The sequence below is a fragment of the Lissotriton vulgaris genome, chromosome 2_2, assembly GCF_964263255.1.
Source record: "Lissotriton vulgaris chromosome 2_2, aLisVul1.2, whole genome shotgun sequence".
NCBI classification, from domain to species: domain Eukaryota; kingdom Metazoa; phylum Chordata; class Amphibia; order Caudata; family Salamandridae; genus Lissotriton; species Lissotriton vulgaris.
This window is the reverse complement of record NC_141688.1, coordinates 100,635,806-100,655,364: the sequence shown is the minus strand read 5'-3', so window position 1 is coordinate 100,655,364 and position 19,559 is coordinate 100,635,806. Positions and strand designations below refer to the sequence as shown.

The 19,559-nt window shown below is 51.2% G+C and overlaps 1 protein-coding gene across 1 annotated transcript in view; it reads left to right on the top strand.

Moving 5' to 3' along the window:
• The first annotated feature begins 3,289 nt into the window (after positions 1-3,289).
• Positions 3,290-19,559, top strand: part of ALDH1A2 (aldehyde dehydrogenase 1 family member A2) — a 235,675-nt gene continuing 219,405 nt past the window's right edge. Inside the window, exon 1 of the mRNA XM_086959367.1 lies at positions 3,290-3,990. Coding sequence (XP_086815493.1) covers positions 3,874-3,990 — 117 coding nt within the window. The 5' untranslated portion in view covers positions 3,290-3,873. The remainder of the gene's footprint in view (positions 3,991-19,559) is intronic.

Here is a 19,559-nt window from a genome sequence, read left to right as displayed (position 1 = left end):
ACCTTGCTTGGCAGTTCCAGCTGAATTATTCCCAGGAGAAAGAGAGCCAAGACTGATTTGCATATGGCTGATTCCAAACTGGGGAGGCGTGGTGAGCAAACAAACAGATGGATTAAACCAAAATCCTATTGACTGGGGGTGAGTGTTGAATTGTTCAGCATTCCATCCATCATTTGTTCCTTTTGCTTTACTCCTCTCTTAGCCATTCTACACTATCCCACTCCTTGCCCATCCACTCTACGCTATGCCGCTCCACTCCACTCGATGTCACTCCACTCTACGCCACTATACTGTACACTACTTCACTCAATGTCACTCCACTCTACGAAATCCCACTCCACTCTTTGCTACTCTAATCCACTCCACACCACTCCACGCTACACTACGCCAGTAACTTTTAGCCATGCTGAACAGCTGCCAGTCTGCTTTACAACATGGATAAAAGACATTGGCAAAGCCAATACCTCTCACATAGGCGAGGCCTATTCGCTTTGCCAATACTTGTTGCCCTGTAAGCTGTGTTCATCAGACACTTTGGGGCAGATTTATGATGCCCTTGCGCCTCTTTGTGCCGCAATTGCGTCACTTTATTTGACGCAACGGCGGCGCAAACAATGTGCCCTATTTACAACGCTAGGAGATGCGTCACGTTGTAAAGCCCTGCGCCATAAGGAGGCGTTCCTGCGCGGGGGGCGTTCCTGCGCAGGAACGCCTCCTGAAAGTGGCTGAGTGAAATCTATGAGATTTCACTCCGTCACTTTCAGGCCAATGCTGCGTCAAAACCCTGCGCCTGCTTGAAGCAGGCGTAGGTCTTGACGCAGCATTGTGAAGATGGGGCACCCCCGAGCCTTGCTGGAGCTGTGTCGCGCTTGCGACGCAACTCCAGCAATGCGCCACCTTTCCGGCACAGATGCGGCACGCCACCATTGGTGGAGTAGCTATGGCGCACATTAACTGGCGCATCCCTGGGGATGCGCCAGTTAACATAAATCTGCCCCTATGGGCCTTAGAAATCAACGCAACACCACAAAGTATGGGAAAAATCATTTTTACATCAGTAACAACATTTCGGTATCCCGCATTCTGCACTCTCGTGAGTAGCGGGCTTTCCTTTGCTGTCAAGCTTCTCGTATTTTCTGTGCAGTTGTCTGACACTGCTCTCTGAGCAGGTGGAGGTTGGCATTGTTCGCACTCGAGCAGCCTACAGGCCCTGCGGGTGGGTGACTCGGCTCTGTCTCCCCTGGGTGGGCTTCTCGAGTGTGTATTGGGCCGCTATTGTTCTCTGATCGAAGGAAGCCGAGGTGTTCGATAGTCCGCTGATGGCATTCGGTGCGGTGGGCGAAGGCCTGTGGGGGGTGACTGCTTCCGGCCAAGGAGAACAGAGCGCTAGCGAGCCCCCGTCTGACTAGAACTGGGTAACTCCCACACAATTATCGTTGCGCAGGGGTTCCTTGGTACAGTGTGTGTGTTTGATTTGGGGCAGTCAGTCAATCGAGTGCTAACACTCAAAAACAGTGACATGAGCGTGTATGGAACGTTACGTAAGCCACAAAAGGGCGTCGCCTCGGCGCCCTCTGCTGCAAGGATGTTGTAATGCAACCCTTTTGCAGCTGGGTGCTGATCTGTGATTCCTCTAACAGAGAGGGCCGGGTAGACAGTGTAGATAGTGCAATTAGAGAGGTATTAAGGATGCACGCGGAGGAGGGGCGCAGGGTCTTCGCAATACACGTGTTCTCGGCGGGGGCACTGACCCCTAATCTATGTGCATTATCCTGGTCTTTAGAAGCTTGTGTCTAATTAAATAATTAAATTCTCCAGTTACGCCCTCAGCCCCTCCTGATCTCCAAACTCTGACACTTGCATTGATCACAGCGCCTCTCATTTCCGAAGGATTCGCCTAACGCCGAGGCGCTAATTCTACACTGATTAGTGCCTGTAAATAGCATAGGATTAGTACTGGGGGCGCTGCCTGATGTGCAGAAACAGGCCCCTGTCTTTTAAAACATGATGTGCTTGGAAGTGTCGGACACGTGCCAGGTGCGGCTCCATGTGTGACTGGCTCTCCCCAGCCCCGAAAGCCCTGTTGAATAACGTATCTGCCATGAGACGTTCTCTGCTCCAACCCTTCCGACATTATTTAAAGAGGTACTTGTCTGACACGTGACTGAATCTTCCCCAGACGCATTCGCTTGGCATGGGACAGACAACCCAACTACCCAACGCCACCACTTTTCCCAGAGACGGTCTCACGTGCTACTGACACTGCCCCGGGTTCAATGGCATTTAAGTCACTGCCTCCTAGCACGCGGCCGACTCTACCAAAGCCGCATGTGTCTTTCATATCTCGTCAGCCGTTTGAAGTCACTACATTAACAACTGGTTGACGTGTCCCCAGTCCTCTGAGCCGTTCAGAGGGCCTCGTATATACTTGGGGGCAGATTTACGAGCCCCTTGCGCCACTTTTGCGTCACTTTTCCCATGTTAAAAGTGACGCAAAAGTGGCGCAAGGGGCTTGTAAATCTGCCCTGACTGACTCTGCTACTTTCGAACAGCCGAACTAACCTTATACGTAACTGGCTCTCCAAAACCCCGATGATTTTCTTAAAGGAACTCCTCATTATCGGAATAGCCAATCACCTTTAGACAGCAGCAAAATAACGTTTATGTGTCAATGTGTTTTATAGTGCTTTATGTAGTCCGCGCTATCTCGTGGCCCTGCGGAGACAAAGTGTCATATCAATGTTAGACCGTACAGGCACCCGCTACGACAAAGCGCTTTGGGACCTGCTGCCTTTCGGATATTCTTCTATTGATAGATTAAGCTGGGCCCCTCGAAGTGCAATGCACAGGCCACATCACACTGTGCTTAGAAGACGGCTGTGAGGTAGGGCAGCGCCCGGGGAGATGCTAGTGACCGGGACGTAAACCTCAGCTTCCGGCCCTTGTACTCACGCAACAACGGCTTGTGTAACTTCAGTAGTCGCCTCTGTGCCCGTCCGACTGGCAGTGCCCACGACGTGCACGAAGGCGATTGTTTTATTTCCCTGAGTCACCAGTGGGCAAAGCTAAAGTGATGGTGCAGTACGTCGATGACTCTGCCGAGGGAGGGGGGGCGGGGGGGGGAGGGGGTACGGGGGGTTGTGAGGCACTTCTACTGGGCGTGAAGTACTAAAGGGTTTATGTAATTCCAAGGCCGGACTCGCTGGCCCAGCCCCTCCCTGCCCAGCGGCCCAGTGGGAGGAGAGTGGACCTGACACCTGCCTATATACAGGGAGCCGGGGCAGAACTTGGAACAGAGCTGGCGTCCAGAAGAGAGCGCACACTGCACGCACTGCACCCCAAGCCCTGCTCGGAGGAGAGTGAGAAGCGGCCTCAGCATCACTGCACCCCAGCCCACTGCACGCACTGCAGTCCAAACCCTGCTCGGAGGAGAGTGAGAAGCGGCCTCAGCATCACTGCACTCCAGCCCACTGCACGCACTGCACTCCAAGCCCCGCTCGGAGGAGAGTGAGAAGCGGCCTCAGCATCACTGCACTCCAGGCCACTGCACGCACTGCTTGGAGCCCTGCACAGAAGGGAGTGAAGAGAGGCCTCAGCCTCACCGTACCCTGCCCACTGCACGTACTGGGCTTCAAGCCCTGCTCAGAAAGGGGTGGCGTGTGCCCCCCCCAGCCTCACTACACACGAGCGTGAACGCACGATCAACTATACCAGCGGGCACCAGTTCACTGCTCGCCGCAGGGATACCCTGGGCACCACTGCATCCCACGCCCTATTCTCCACAGACCACACTTCCAGTCAGCGCCACATCTCCCAGCACGCCCCTTTATTGTGCCCCACAGCACTCTGTACCACAGCACTACGCTGCACGCCATGACCTCCAGCAAGATCGAGATGCCCGGAGCGGTGAAGACGGACCCCGCGGCCCTGATGGCCTCGCTGCACCTGCTGCCCTCCCCCACGGCCAACCTGGAGATCCGGCACACCAAGGTAAGAGGGTGCGGGGTCGGGGGTGGGAGGGGTCTGTGCAGTGGGACACTAGCTGCGGTGCCAGACGTCCGTCCACGCGTGGGCAGCTCCGTGGCCCTCACCAGCTCCCAGGCAGCGGTACTTCTTCAGACTTCACCAGGTCCGAGGTTACTTCCCACGCAGCACAAGCTCCCGCACACTGGCCCGCACGAGCTCAGTCTGTAGTTGCACCGCGGCCTGCACTACCCCCACCCCACAACTGGCTTGCACGACAGGCAAGCCAGTTGTTCTCTCCCCCTCCACCCCTCCCCCCCCACGTCTAGTAACTCCCTCCATCTTACACACTGGTTTGTAGAAACGTCATACCCCGTAGTTACCCCAGCCTGCACTCACCCCTCAGACACGCGCTTCATACCTGGTCTGTTGGTCGTCACAAACTCCCCGCCCAGCCTGCCGCTAGTTTCATGGGCTGTACTGAGTCCTTACCCTGCGGATCCCAGCCTGCCCTGGCTCCGCACCCTGCACCAGATCCCAGCCTGCCCTGGCTCCCCACCCTCCACTGGCTCCTTACCCTGCACCAGATCCCAGCCTGCCCTGGCTCCTTACCCTGCAGCAGATCCCAGCCTGCCCTGGCTCCCCACCCTCCACTGGCTCCTTACCCTGCACCACATCCCAGCCTGCCCTGGCTGCGCACCCTGTGTGAGAAGGTGGCCTGCCCTGGCTCCTCACCCTTCACTGGCTCCTTACCCTGCACCACATCCCAGCCTGCCCTGGCTCCCCACCCTCCACTGGCTCCTTACCCTGCACCACATCCCAGCCTGCCCTGGCTGCGCACCCTGCACCAGATCCCAGCCTGCCCTGGCTCCTCACCCTTCACTGGCTCCTTACCCTGCACCACATCCCAGCCTGCCCTGGCTCCCCACCCTCCACTGGCTCCTTACCCTGCACCAGATCCCAGCCTGCCCTGGCTCCTCACCCTTCACTGGCTCCTTACCCTGCACCAGATCCCAGCCTGCCCTGGCTCCCACCCTCCACTGGCTCCTTACCCTGCACCAGAGCCCAGCCTGCCCTGGCTCCCCACCCTCCACTGGCTCCTTACCCTGCACCAGATCCCAGCCTGCCCTGGCTCCGCACCCTGCACCAGATCCCAGCCTGCCCTGGCTCCCCACCCTCCACTGGCTCCTTACCCTGCACCAGATCCCAGCCTGCCCTGGCTCCTCACCCTTCCCTGGCTCCTTACCCTGCACCAGATCCCAGCCTGCCCTGGCTCCCCACCCTCCACTGGCTCCTTACCCTGCACCAGAGCCCAGCCTGCCCTGGCTCCCCACCCTCCACTGGCTCCTTACCCTGCACCAGATCCCAGCCTGCCCTGGCTCCCCACCCTCCACTGGCTCCTTACCCTGCACCAGATCCCAGCCTGCCCTGGCTCCCCACCCTTCACTGGCTCCTTACCCTGCACCAGATCCCAGCCTGCCCTGGCTCCTCACCCTTCACTGGCTCCTTACCCTGCACCAGATCCCAGCCTGCCCTGGCTCCCCACCCTCCACTGGCTCCTTACCCTGCACCAGATCCCAGCCTGCCCTGGCTCCTCACCCTTCACTGGCTCCTTACCCTGCACCAGATCCCAGCCTGCCCTGGCTCCCCACCCTCCACTGGCTCCTTACCCTGCACCAGAGCCCAGCCTGCCCTGGCTCCCCACCCTCCACTGGCTCCTTACCCTGCACCAGATCCCAGCCTGCCCTGGCTCCTCACCCTTCACTGGCTCCTTACCCTGCACCAGATCCCAGCCTGCCCTGGCTCTCCACCCTTCACTGGCTCCTTACCCTGCACCAGATCCCAGCCTGCCCTGGCTCCTCACCCTTCACTGGCTCCTTACCCTGCACCAGATCCCAGCCTGCCCTGGCTTCCCACCCTTCATTGGCTCCCTACCCTGCACCAGATCCCAGCCTGCCCTGGCTCCCCACCCTTCACTGGCTCCTTACCCTGCGGATCCCAGCCTGCCCTGGCTCCCCACCCTGCACCAGATCCCAGCCTGCCCTGGCTCCCCACCCTTCACTGGCTCCTTACCCTGCACCAGATCCCAGCCTGCCCTGGCTCCCCACCCTTCATTGGCTCCTTACCCTGCACCAGATCCCAGCCTGCCCTGGCTCCCCACCCTTCACTGGCTCCTTACCCTGCACCAGATCCCAGCCTGCCCTGGCTCCTCACCCTTCATTGGCTCCTTAGCTTGCACCAGATCCCAGCCTGCCCAGGCTCCCCACCCTTCATTGGCTCCTTACCCTGCACCAGATCCCAGCCTGCCCTGGCTCCGCACCCTTCATTGGCTCCTTACCCTGCACCAGATCCCAGCCTGCCCTGGCTTCCCACCCTTCATTGGCTCCTTAGCTTGCACCAGATCCCAGCCTGCCCTGGCTCCTCACCCTTCATTGGCTCCTTAGCTTGCACCAGATCGATCCCAGCCTGCCCTGGCTCCGCACCCTTTATTGGCTCCCTACCCTGCACCAGATCCCAGCCTGCCCTGGCTCCTCACCCTTCATTGGATCCCTACCCTGCACCAGATCCCAGCCTGCCCTGGCTCCCCATCCTTCATTGGCTCCTGACCCTGCACCAGATCCCAGCCTGCCCTGGCTCCGCACCCTTCATTGGCTCCCTACCCTGCACCAGATCCCAGCCTGCCCTGGCTCTGCACCCTTCATTGGCTCCCTACCCTGCACCAGATCCCAGCCTGCCCTGGCTCCGCACCCTTCATTGGCTCCCTACCCTGCACCAGATCCCAGCCTGCCCTGGCTCCTCACCCTTCATTGGCTCCCTACCATGCACCAGATCCCAGCCTGCCCTGGCTCCCCACCCTTCTCTGCACTAGTTCCACGCTCTGTAAAACCCGCTCACCTGGCAGTAGTTCCTCTGCCTGTACTTGTTGCCCCCAGCGTGCTTTGCGAGCACCGCATCTGATGACAGCCGGCACTAGATCCCACGCGCCACCAGATCCCCGGTCATTGTATGCCTAGTCAGTTCTTCATAACCAGTCCTTCCCGGATCACCTGGTGCATCGCTTGTACTGCATCTACTGCTGCTCCAGACACTCGGGATCTACTTGCATGTAGTGGGCCGCCAGGCTGCAAGAGATCTAGAGATCCATTAGATCCGTTGCCTCTTCTGGCCCACTCTAGGCTTTCAGCATGCGCTGTATTCTCTCAGCTGCATATTATTTCCAGTCTGCACGGGATTCTCACATTCACTTGATCCCCAGCCAGCAGTGGATCCCCCACTCGCACCAGTTCCTTACAGCATGCATCGAATACCCAGACTGGACTAGATTCTGACTCCCCAGACTGCACTAGATCCAAATCCAGTCTGCCTCAGAACTAAGGCTTTTACTCCTTTCCCTATCTGCAATCTCCCCAAATCCTGCTCTAGAATAGATTCCAATCATGCCACAAGATCCCGGCTTGCATCAGATCCATAACCCCCACTAGATCCCAGTCTGTACAGAATCCCAGAAAGAACTATGCGGTAGCATCTCCTGACCCAATCCTGGCTCTGCACCCTCTGATCCCAGTGTGGATCACGGCCTGCACCACCATCCGCCATCCAGGATTTACACCGAGTGCCTGCACTGTTACACATCCCCTGCCTGCACTGTGCTAGCTCCCTTACCTGCATTGTCCCTCAGTCAGCATCCCCGCCCTGCACCATTTTCCATCCAGCGCCTGCACTCTTGCTGCTTCCTTGCCTGCATTAACACCTCCAGTCTGCACTAACAGCACTACTCTGCACCTTTTTTTCACATTTAGTGGCAGCGTGTTGACGGTTCCCTGCCCTATTCCCTGGCACCTACAGCCTGCACTAACAACTTCGCCCTGCATTATTTCGCACCCCGTGCCTGCCCTGTTGCAGCTTCCATGACTTAACACCTACAGTTTGCACAAACTTCAACGTCCTGCACGCTCACACCCCGTGAACTGCACGGTTGTAGGTTCCCAGCCTTAACACCTAAAGTCTGCTCTACTAACATTCCCGCCCTGCACTCTCACCTCCCCCCCCCCCCCCCCCCCCCCCCCCGTGCCTGCACGGTTGAACGTTCCCTGCTTCAGCGCCTCCAGTCTGCACTAGCGGACACCTCCATCCAACACTAGACCCCAGCCTTCTTCGTGCCACCCTGTGGCTGTACCAGATATCCCCGTCTTGTGTCAGTCCCCAACCTGCACCAACATCCGGTGTCTACGTTGTCACAACTCTCCGCAACCCGCTGGCCCGGCGTAGAGCAGGAATGGGCCGGCAGCGCGCCCGGCTGCTGCACATCTGGGCGCTACACACACGTGTTCTCTCAGGGCGGGTGACCCCCACCCCTCCCCGCACGCGGGAGCCGTGTTTACAGGACGGCCGGGCTTGTTACACGCATTACGGAGGCTCGGTAGCAGCGGGGGCCCTGGCTACACTCGCTGCAATGTTAAGCAGCTCGGCTCGTTTCATTTCTTCGCCATCTTTAAGAGCCCCCGGGGGACCTTGAGCGTGGCGTGTTTTGTGCAGTTATTGGCTCACGGTGGGGTGATTGCTGTTCGAATGTGTAGTAACTTTCCAGTACAGGCCCAGCTCCGTGAACTAGTGTAGTCTGCATAGTCAAAGGCAAATTATTTCGAATCCTATTGACGCGACACTCAGCCAGAATGTATAATTGCATACGTGATACTCTCGCATTAGTTGAGCTCTGTTACCCCTGAAATGTAAGCGGCCTCCCATCACCCATTCTATTCTTTTTTAGTTTTGTGTAACATCATCTAGGATACGCGTACCGTTACATGTTGTATAAATACCCCTCTTATAGAATCATTTGCCTTTTAAAATCGATTAAACGTTATAATGTCTGAATTAAGGTTTATTCCCTTCAAAAACGTTTACGCTTTATGTCTAAAAACGATATCAAACCGCCTTTAAAACTTGATTCAAGCATACCTGATATAAAATCCCTTTAAAAAGCCGAGCCCTTGTATCCAATTAAATACAGGACATGTGTTATTCCCACGTTGTTGTTAATCGCTTTACCGCTGATTGGTTAGTGACTCGCCTCTTCTTAGATGCTTCGAATGCAAATAGACACCCCTAGATATATAACAACTTTTCTGTAGAAAGTGTTTCGAACGAGTATTTGTCTCAAAGTAGTGTTTTTTTTCTGTAGCAAGGAGTATACAACTGAACCACCAATTTCAAAACGATATACCGAATGATGAGAATATACATACATTAAAACGCGCAACATGTTTACAAACAGTGCGAAGGTTGGGCCCGCCTCATACAGATTTGGAGCCCGTTGTGTTGTTTTTAATGTTTCTGTGGCACCTTTCGAATTCTCCTCCCTTTCAGACGTTGCTAATTGCATACTTTCTTTTCTTATGATTCTGTCTTTGCTGATTCGAATCTTCAGTTTAACGCCGTTAATGGACGTTCAAAAGTGCCAATTGTTAGAATACCGATTCGCTGTGATGATACAGTTTGTCACAAACGAATATTGGTTCCGCGTATCGTCTCCCAGGACAATCCGCACCTTCATCCTTGCCGGCACCGTTCGCACTGTGTATCTGAAAGTATGCATGCTAGCTAGAAGAACTTGTTCTAACTTAGGTGCACTTTTATAAGGCCACAGAGAGGATTTCAAGGCAGGAAACAAACCGGGGTAAACGCGATTATATAGCTGCAAATATGTCTAAAATGAAAAGGCTGTCGAAGAAAACTATTTCTTCAAAAACACACACTACGAACGAACACACATGAAGCAACATCCCAAGGTCCAGTAAAATGTGCTTAAAATTCTGCATCAACAGAAACATAATACATTACATTACGACTGCAAACTATCAAGGTATGGACTCACGTTTTCTGCTTTAAAAACCCAATAATTTTAAAAGGGCGTTTATTGAACACGTTTTTGATTGTATAGAAGCCTGAAAGCGCAAACTGCAGCAAGAGGCGCTACTCGAAATCGGAAGTCACCCTGAGTAATCCCGTGAATACTATCATCCCTCCATACATATGTTTGTTTAAATCCCCAAACACAAAAGACTGCACTGTATACTTTCAAAATGCTGGGAACTGCAGGAGATGGTTGGCGGGCTGCCACAAAGGATCATTCATTGACACCCATGACCGGTCTCTAACTGATAATTTCTCCTCCAGTCCGTGCGTGTTCATATTCAGCTCATGCACTTTAACGATTCAGTGGTGGATGGAGCAAACTAAGATCATGTTTTACAGAAAAAAAACAATCCGGGTGTTGTTCCTTATCAGAGGGCTGTCATAAAGATCTAATTAAAACGTTTTTTTGCAGTTGTACACAGCGCGAATATGGCCCAAGAACTTCACAGCGCTTTCCCCGAGGTCAGGATAACGGAACTCAATGTTTTAGGCAAGGGGAATAACAAACAACGCGGAGCATCAGTCAGAGGACAGTGCTATAGGACACCACCTCTCGCTCACTTACGCAGCAGTCTATTATATCAGCTGGCGCGCGATGCGTGCGTGTTCGCGCGTGTGCATGCACGCGCGTGGGTGTCACTGTCGAGCGATATGTTCTAAGCTGTAACACTTCTGAGCCCTTGTCCTCCAGGCGCCCGTTGTGAAGGGGGCGGATCTTGACACCTGCACGAGAGCAGCCGGAGGTTATCTGATGGGCATGGGTGGCATTGCCAGGAGCCGAATGCCCCGGTTGTCTTCCTTTAGAAGCAGCGCGGGGACAGGCGGTGCAGGGGCGAAAGATGTCCCTGAGCAGCAGGTGAGCGCACCTAGAACAAGCCAGCAGACACAGCTAAGCTAAAAAGAAACCGGCCCTTTTCTATCCCAGTGTTGCACACGTTACACCAGAGAGCGCACGACGCCAGCTTTCTCCTACCCAAGTGCTTCTCCTATAGTACACGGGAGCTCACGCAGTGGCAGCTCTCTCCTACCCAAGCGCTGCTCTCATATCACACAGGAGATCACATAGTGCCAGCTCTCTCCTAGCCAAATGTTGCACCCATATTACACAATAGAGATCCCAGAGTGCCAACTCTCTCTTAACCATGTTCCACCTACGTTACACGAGAGAGCTCACAGTCCTACCAAGTGTTGCACCCAGATTACACGAGAGAGCTCATATTGTGCCATCTCTCCTACCCAAGTGCAGCTCCCATGTTACACACGAGAGCTCATACAGTGGCAGCACTCTTCTATCCATAGGCCCGGACCCCCCAGGTTGCCCCCCGGCCTGCTCCCATCCAAACCCACAAATCAATATCCACAAATCAATACTTGACGACCAGAGCTGTGGGTAAAAGAGGCCATGTTTATTCCAACCTATCACACAAACATGACAATATGACAACTAATTAATATGACAATTAATACAATGCCATACGATATGGATTTATCAAATTCAATCGCTAAACAACATTTACATTTAAGTTGATCATAAAATCATAATCCATCAGCAAGTCTGACAGAACTCAATTTATATACACAAAGAATGTTGTCTATTGCTCCAGCACTAGGGGACCTTCTGGCTCGCGCCCCCAACCAACTGAGAACCACACAAGGCGCAACCCACCTGCGTCCTTGAGAGGTGAGCCCCTGTCATCTAGTCCTTGTCCGCCACCTGAGGGGCCCACCCCTCCACCACCAGGCTGTCCATCGGGGCTCGTAGGGAATAACCAGGGGCGGATGCTCCGTGCCCTAGTTTGTAAACTGGCGCCCTTGCCCCCAGCCGGTGTCTCCATTCTCTCTGGGGTGAGCTTACTGTATCTCCCCCGCAGGGCTGACCTAGGGAGTCTGCAGGAGGACTCCCCTTAACAATGTAAGGCAATTTATGTGGCCTCCTTACCGCCACTCTTCATTCAACTTCCAACACCTTCCCAAGCTCTACCTCTATGATTCACAAAGTTCCCTGCAAACATGGGCCGGCGCCGTAAGGAAGAGAGGGCGAGGACCTGGGCAAGTTGCCTAAATAGGCCCCGCCCTCTCCTCCTCCCTCATTGCCTCCCCTGGCCGGAAGTGACGTCACAATGATGTCCCGGAAGTAACTCCTGCTGTAGTCACGCCGATCACTTGATGAGGATCCACAAGGGCGTGGCCGGATTCCCGGGGGGCCATGACCTAATGGTGCGCTCCCTTATAGTCCTCACTTTTCCAAGTGTTGCACCCATATTAAACGAGAAAGCTCACACAGTGCAAACTTTCTCCTACCCAAGCGCTGCTCTCATATTACACAGGAGATCACATAGTGCCAGCTCGCTCTTACCCAAATGTTGTCCTCATATTACACAATAGAGATCCCAGAGTGCCAACTCTCTCCTACCCAAGCACTGCTCTCATATTACACATGAGAGCTCACAGTGTCGACTCTCTCCTACCCATGTTCCACCTAAGTTACACAAGAGAGCTCACAGTCCTACCTGTTGCACCCATATTACGCGTGATAGCTCATATTGGGCCATCTCTCCTACCCAAGCGCTGGTCTCATATTACATGAGAGTTCACACAGTGGCAGCTCTCTCCTACCCACGCGCTGCTCTCATATTATACGAGAGAGATCACACAGTGCCAACTCTCTACCACCCAAGTGTTGTACCCTTATTACACTGGGGAGCTCGCTTAATGCCATCTCTCCTACCTAAGTACCACTCTCATATTACACAAGAACTCTCAAAGTGGCAGCTCTCTCCTAGCCAAGTGTTGCACCCATAATAAACTAGAGAGATCACATAGTGCCAACTCTCTCTTAACCATGTTCCACCTACGTTACACGAGAAAGCTCACAGTCCTACCAAGTGTTGCACCCATATTACACAAGAGAGCTCATATTGTGCCAACTCTCCTACCCAAGCGCAGCTCTCATGTTAAACACAAGAGCTCACAGTGGCAGCTCTCTTTTACCCAAGCGCTGCTCTCATATTACACGAGAGCTCACACAGTGGCAGCTCTCTACCACTCAAGTGTTGTACCCATATTACACGGGAGAGCTCGCCTAATGCCATCTCTCCTACTTAAGTACCACTCTCATGTTACACGAGAACTCACACAGGCAGCTCTCTTCTACCCAAGAGCTGCTCTCATATTACACACGAGAGCTCACAGTGCCAGCTCTCTTCTACCTAAGCGCTGCTCTCATTTTATACGAGAGAGCTCACACATTGGCAGCTCTCTACCGCACAAGTGTTGTACCCAAATTAAACGGGTGAGCTCGCCTAATGCCATCTCTCCTACTTAAGTACCACTCTCATATTACACAAGAACTGACACACAGGCAGCTCTCTTCTACCCAAGTGCTGCTCTCATATTATACAAGAGAGCTCACACAGTGCCACCTTTTGTCCACTCAAATGTTGTACCCATATTACACAAGAGCTCACTTAATGCCATCTCTCCTACCAAAGTGTCACTCTCATATTACACGAGAGCTCACACAGTGGCTGCTCTTCTACCCAAGCGCTGCTGTCATATTACAGAGGAGATATTAAATAGTGTCAACTCTCTCTCACCCAAGTATTGTACTCATATTACACGAGAGCTCACACAGTGGCAGCTCTCTCCTACCCAAGCGCTGCTCTCATATTACACAGGAGAGATCACATAATGCCAACTCTCTCTCACCCAAGTATTGTACTCATATTACACGAGAGCTCACACAGTGGCAGCTCTCTCCTACCCAAGCGCTGCTCTCATATTACACAGGAGAGATCACATAATGCCAACTCTCTCTCACCCAAGTATTGTACTCATATTTCACGAGAGCTCCCACAGTGCCATCTGTCATACCCAAGCACTGTTCGAATATTACACAGAAGAGCTCACAGTGTCAATTCTCTCTTACCCAAGGGCTGCTCTCAAATTAAACGAGAGCTCACAGAGGCAGCTCTCTTCTACCCAAGTGTTGGACCCGTATTACACGAGAGAACTCAAATAGTGCCAACTCTCTCCTACATAAGCGCTGCTGTCATGTTACAAGAGAGTTCACACAGAGGCAGCTCTCTTCTACCCAAGTGTTGCATCAGTATTACACGAGAGAACTGAAATAGTGCCAATTCTCTCCTACATAAGCATTGCTCTCATATTACACATGTGAGCTCACACAGTGGCAGCTCGCTTCTCCCCAAGGGTTGCACCCATGTTACACGAGGAAGCTCACACAGTGCCAACTCTCTCCTACCCGTGTTCCGCCAACGTTACACAAGAGAGCTCACACAGTGCCAACTCTCTCATACCCAAGCGCTACTCTCATATGACACAGAAGAGCTCACAGTGTCAACTCTCTCCTACCCAAGGGCTGCTATCATATTACACGAGAGTTCACATAGAGGCAGCTCTCTTCTACCCAAGTGCTGCACCCGTATTACACAAGAGAACTCAAATAGTGCCAACTCTCTTCTACCCAAGCGCTGCTCTCATATTACACAAGTGAGCTCACAGAGTGGCAGCTCTCTTTTCCCCAAGTGTTGCACCCATGTTATACGAGAGCTTACATAATGCCATCTGTCCTATAAAAGTGCAACTCTCATATTTCATGAGAGCTCGCACAGAGCAGCACTTCTACCCAAGTGTTGCACCCATGTTACACGCGAGAGATCACACAGTGTCAACTCTCTCCTACCCCTAAGCGCTGCTCTCATATTACACATGTGAGCTCACAGAGTGGCAGCTCTCTTTTCCCAAAGTGTTGCACCCATGTTACACGAGGGAGCTCACACAGTGCCAACTCTCTCCCACCCAAGTGTTGTACCCATATTATACGAGAGCTTACAGAATGCCATCTGTCCTACAAAAGTGCAACTCTCATATTTCATGAGAGCTCGCACAGAGCAGCACTTCTACCCAAGTGTTGCACCCATGTTACACGAGAGAGATCACACAGTGTCAACTATCTCCTACCCAAGCGCTGCTCTCATATTACACAGGAGAGATCACACTGTGCCGGCTCTCTTTTACACACATGTTGTACTCATATTTCACAAGAGAGCTCACACAGTGCTGGCTCTCTTTGACCCAATTGTTGTACTCCTATTTTAAGAGAGAGCTCACACAGTTCCAGCTCTTTTACTCAATTGTTGTACTCATATTTCACGAGAGAGCTCACATAGTCCTGGCTGCCTTTTACCCAAATGTTGTACTTATATTTCACAAGAGAGCTCACACAGTGCTGGCTCTCTTTTACCCGATTGAGGTACTCATATTTCACAAGAGAGCTCACACAGTTCCAGCTCTTTTACTCAATTGTTGTACTCATATTTCATGAGAGAGCTCACATAGTCCTGGCTGCCTTTTACCCAAATGTTGTACTTATATTTCACAAGAGAGCTCACACAGTGCTGGCTCTCTTTTACCCGATTGAGGTACTCATATTTCACAAGAGAGCTCACACAGTTCCAGCTCTTTTACTCAATTGTTGTACTCATATTTCATGAGAGAGCTCACATAGTCCTGGCTGCCTTTTACCCAAATGTTGTACTTATATTTCACAAGAGAGCTCACACAGTGCTGGCTCTCTTTTACCCAATTGAGGTACTCATATTTCACAAGAGAGCTCACACAGTTCCAGCTCTTTTACTCAATTGTTGTACTCATATTTCATGAGAGAGCTCACATAGTCCTGGCTGCCTTTTACCCAAATGTTGTACTTATATTTCACAAGAGAGCTCACACAGTGCTGGCTCTCTTTTACCCGATTGAGGTACTCATATTTCACAAGAGAGCTCACACAGTTCCAGCTCTTTTACTCAATTGTTGTACTCATATTTCATGAGAGAGCTCACATAGTCCTGGCTGCCTTTTACCCAAATGTTGTACTTATATTTCACAAGAGAGCTCACACAGTGCTGGCTCTCTTTTACCCGATTGAGGTACTCATATTTCACAAGAGAGCTCACACAGTTCCAGCTCTTTTACTCAATTGTTGTACTCATATTTCATGAGAGAGCTCACATAGTCCTGGCTGCCTTTTACCCAAATGTTGTACTTATATTTCACAAGAGAGCTCACACAGTGCTGGCTCTCTTTTACCCAATTGAGGTACTCATATTTCACAAGAGAGCTCACACAGTTCCAGCTCTTTTACTCAATTGTTGTACTCATATTTCATGAGAGAGCTCACATAGTCCTGGCTGCCTTTTACCCAAATGTTGTACTTATATTTCACAAGAGAGCTCACACAGTGCTGGCTCTCTTTTACCCGATTGAGGTACTCATATTTCACAAGAGAGCTCACACAGTTCCAGCTCTTTTACTCAATTGTTGTACTCATATTTCATGAGAGAGCTCACATAGTCCTAGCTGCCTTTTACCCAAATGTTGTACTTATATTTCACAAGAGAGCTCACACAGTGCTGGCTCTCTTTTACCCAATTGAGGTACTCATATTTCACAAGAGAGCTCACACAGTTCCAGCTCTTTTACTCAATTGTTGTACTCATATTTCATGAGAGAGCTCACATAGTCCTGGCTGCCTTTTACCCAAATGTTGTACTTATATTTCACAAGAGAGCTCACACAGTGCTGGCTCTCTTTTACCCGATTGAGGTACTCATATTTCACAAGAGAGCTCACACAGTTCCAGCTCTTTTACTCAATTGTTGTACTCATATTTCATGAGAGAGCTCACATAGTCCTGGCTGCCTTTTACCCAAATGTTGGACTTATATTTCACAAGAGAGCTCACACAGTGCTGGCTCTCTTTTACCCAATTGAGGTACTCATATTTCACAAGAGAGCTCACACAGTTCCAGCTCTTTTACTCAATTGTTGTACTCATATTTCATGAGAGAGCTCACATAGTCCTGGCTGCCTTTTACCCAAATGTTGTACTTATATTTCACAAGAGAGCTCACACAGTGCTGGCTCTCTTTTACCCGATTGAGGTACTCATATTTCACAAGAGAGCTCACACAGTTCCAGCTCTTTTACTCAATTGTTGTACTCATATTTCATGAGAGAGCTCACATAGTCCTGGCTGCCTTTTACCCAAATGTTGTACTTATATTTCACAAGAGAGCTCACACAGTGCTGGCTCTCTTTTACCCAATTGAGGTACTCATATTTCACAAGAGAGCTCACACAGTTCCAGCTCTTTTACTCAATTGTTGTACTCATATTTCATGAGAGAGCTCACATAGTCCTAGCTGCCTTTTACCCAAATGTTGTACTTATATTTCACAAGAGAGCTCACACAGTGCTGGCTCTCTTTTACCCAATTGAGGTACTCATATTTCACGAGAGAGCTCAGACAGTGCCGGCTCTCTCTTTTACCAAATAGTTGTACTCCTTTTTCAAAGAGAGCTCAGACACTGCCGGCTCTCTTTTACCCAAATGTACTCATATTTCACAAGAAAGCTCACACAGTTCTGGCTCTCTTGTACTCAAGTGTTTTACTCATATTGCATGAGAGGGCCCTCTTTTATCCAAATGTTGTTCTCATATATCAAGAGAGAGCTCACACAATGCCGGCTCTATTTTACCCAAATGTTGTACTCATATTTCACAACAGAGCTGACACAGTGCTTGCTCTCTTTCACCTAAATATTGTACTCATATTTCACAAGAGCTTACACAATGCCGGCTCTATTTTACCCAAATGTTGTACTCATATTTCACAAGAGAGCTCACACAGTGCTTGCTCTCTTTCACCTAAATGTTGTACTCATATTTCACAAGAGTTTACATAGTGCCGGCTCTCTTTCACCAAAATGTTGTACTCATATTTTACATGAGCTCACCATGTGCAAATTCTCTTCTGCCAAAGTGTACCATGTTATACGACAGCTTACACAGTCCAAGTTCTCTCCTACCCAAGCACTGTTCTCATATTACATGAGAGCTCACACACTGCAAGTTCTCTCCTACCCAAGCACTGCTCTCATATTACACGAGAGCTCACACAATGCAAGCTCTCTCCTACCCAAGCACTGCTCTCATATTACACGAGAGCTCACACAGTGGCAGCTCTCTCTTACCCAAGTGTTGTACTCATATTACACGAGAGCTCACACAGTGGCAACTCTCTCCTACCCAAGTGCTGCTCTCATATTACACAAGAGCTCACACAGTGCAAGCTCTCTCCTACCCAAGCACTGCTCTCCTACCCTACACGAGAGCTCACACAGTGCACGCTCTCTCCTACCCAAGCACTGCTCTGATATTAAACAGGAGAGCTCATACAGTGCCATCTCTCTCCTATCCGAGTGCTGCTCGCACATTACACAGACAAACTCACACAGTGTTGAGTATGGCACCTATAATACACCAGAGAGCTCACACAGTGCCAGCTTACTTCTACCCAAGTGCAGCTCCCGTATCACGTGAGACAACTCACACAGTGCCAGCTCTCTTCTTAGAAGCTGATGAGCCCATACAGCATCATAAGAGAGTTCACACTGTTTCAATTTTTCCCCCTATTCTACCAGCGTGATGTTACACGCGAGCTCAATGTCTGCCCTTTTCTACCCAAGTGCTGCACCCATGTTACACGAGAGAATCCACACACTGCCTGCACTCTTCTACATCTGGGCATACCCTTTTCACATAGGGTGAACAGCAAAACACACAAGATGATGGACGGAATGTTGCACAATGGCAAAACATTCACCCCAGTCACAGATCTGGGTTTAATCCATCGTTATTTTGCTCACCAATCCACCCCAGATCAGACATGGCCATATGCAAATCAGTCTTGACCCTGTGCCTCATGGGAACAGTCCAGCCTGAACTGCCAAGCCATGTCTTCCCTGGACCGGAATCAAGCATTCTAGGACCGGTTTCTGGCTATCAGCAGTCTTCAGCCAGGATAGCTTGACTCCAGTGGCTTAGTGAGCACGGGACCCACGTCTGGGCATACCCTTCCCACATAGGGTGAACAGCAAAACACACAAGATGATGGACGGAATGTTGCACAATGGCAAAACATTCACCCCCAGTCACAGATCTGGGTTTAATCCATCGTTATTTTGCTCACCAAACCACCCCAGTTCAGACAAGGCCATATGCAAATCAGCCTTGTCCCTGTGCCTCATGGGAACAGTCCAGCCCGAACTGCCAAGCCATGTCTTCCCTGGACCGGAATCAAGCATCCTAGGACCGGTTTCTGGCTATCAGCCGTCTTCAGCCAGGATAGCTTGACTTCAGTGGCTTAGGGACACTGTTTCAATTTCCCCCCCTATTCTACCAGCATGATGTTACAAGCGAGCTCAATGTCAGCCCTCTTCTACCCAAGGGCTGCACCCATAATACACAAGAGAATCCACACACTGCCTGCACTCTTCTACCAAGGAGATGCTCCAATATTACACAAGAGAGTTCACACAGTGCAAGTGCTGCACTCATATTACATGAGATTGCTCATGTATTGTCACCCCTTTGCTACAGAGGTGTTGCTCATTTATTACACATACAGCAACCCTCTTTTACCCAAGTGCTGTTCTCATATTACACGAGAACATACACTGTGCCAGATCTGTTGTACCCAAGTGCTGCACCCCTGTTCCTTTGCTGGCTTTCTACTCTCGTGTAATATGGCACATATTCACTTAGTAGAATTGTGAAACGCTGCACATCAGCTTTGCTCTTCTTTGGTTAACGAT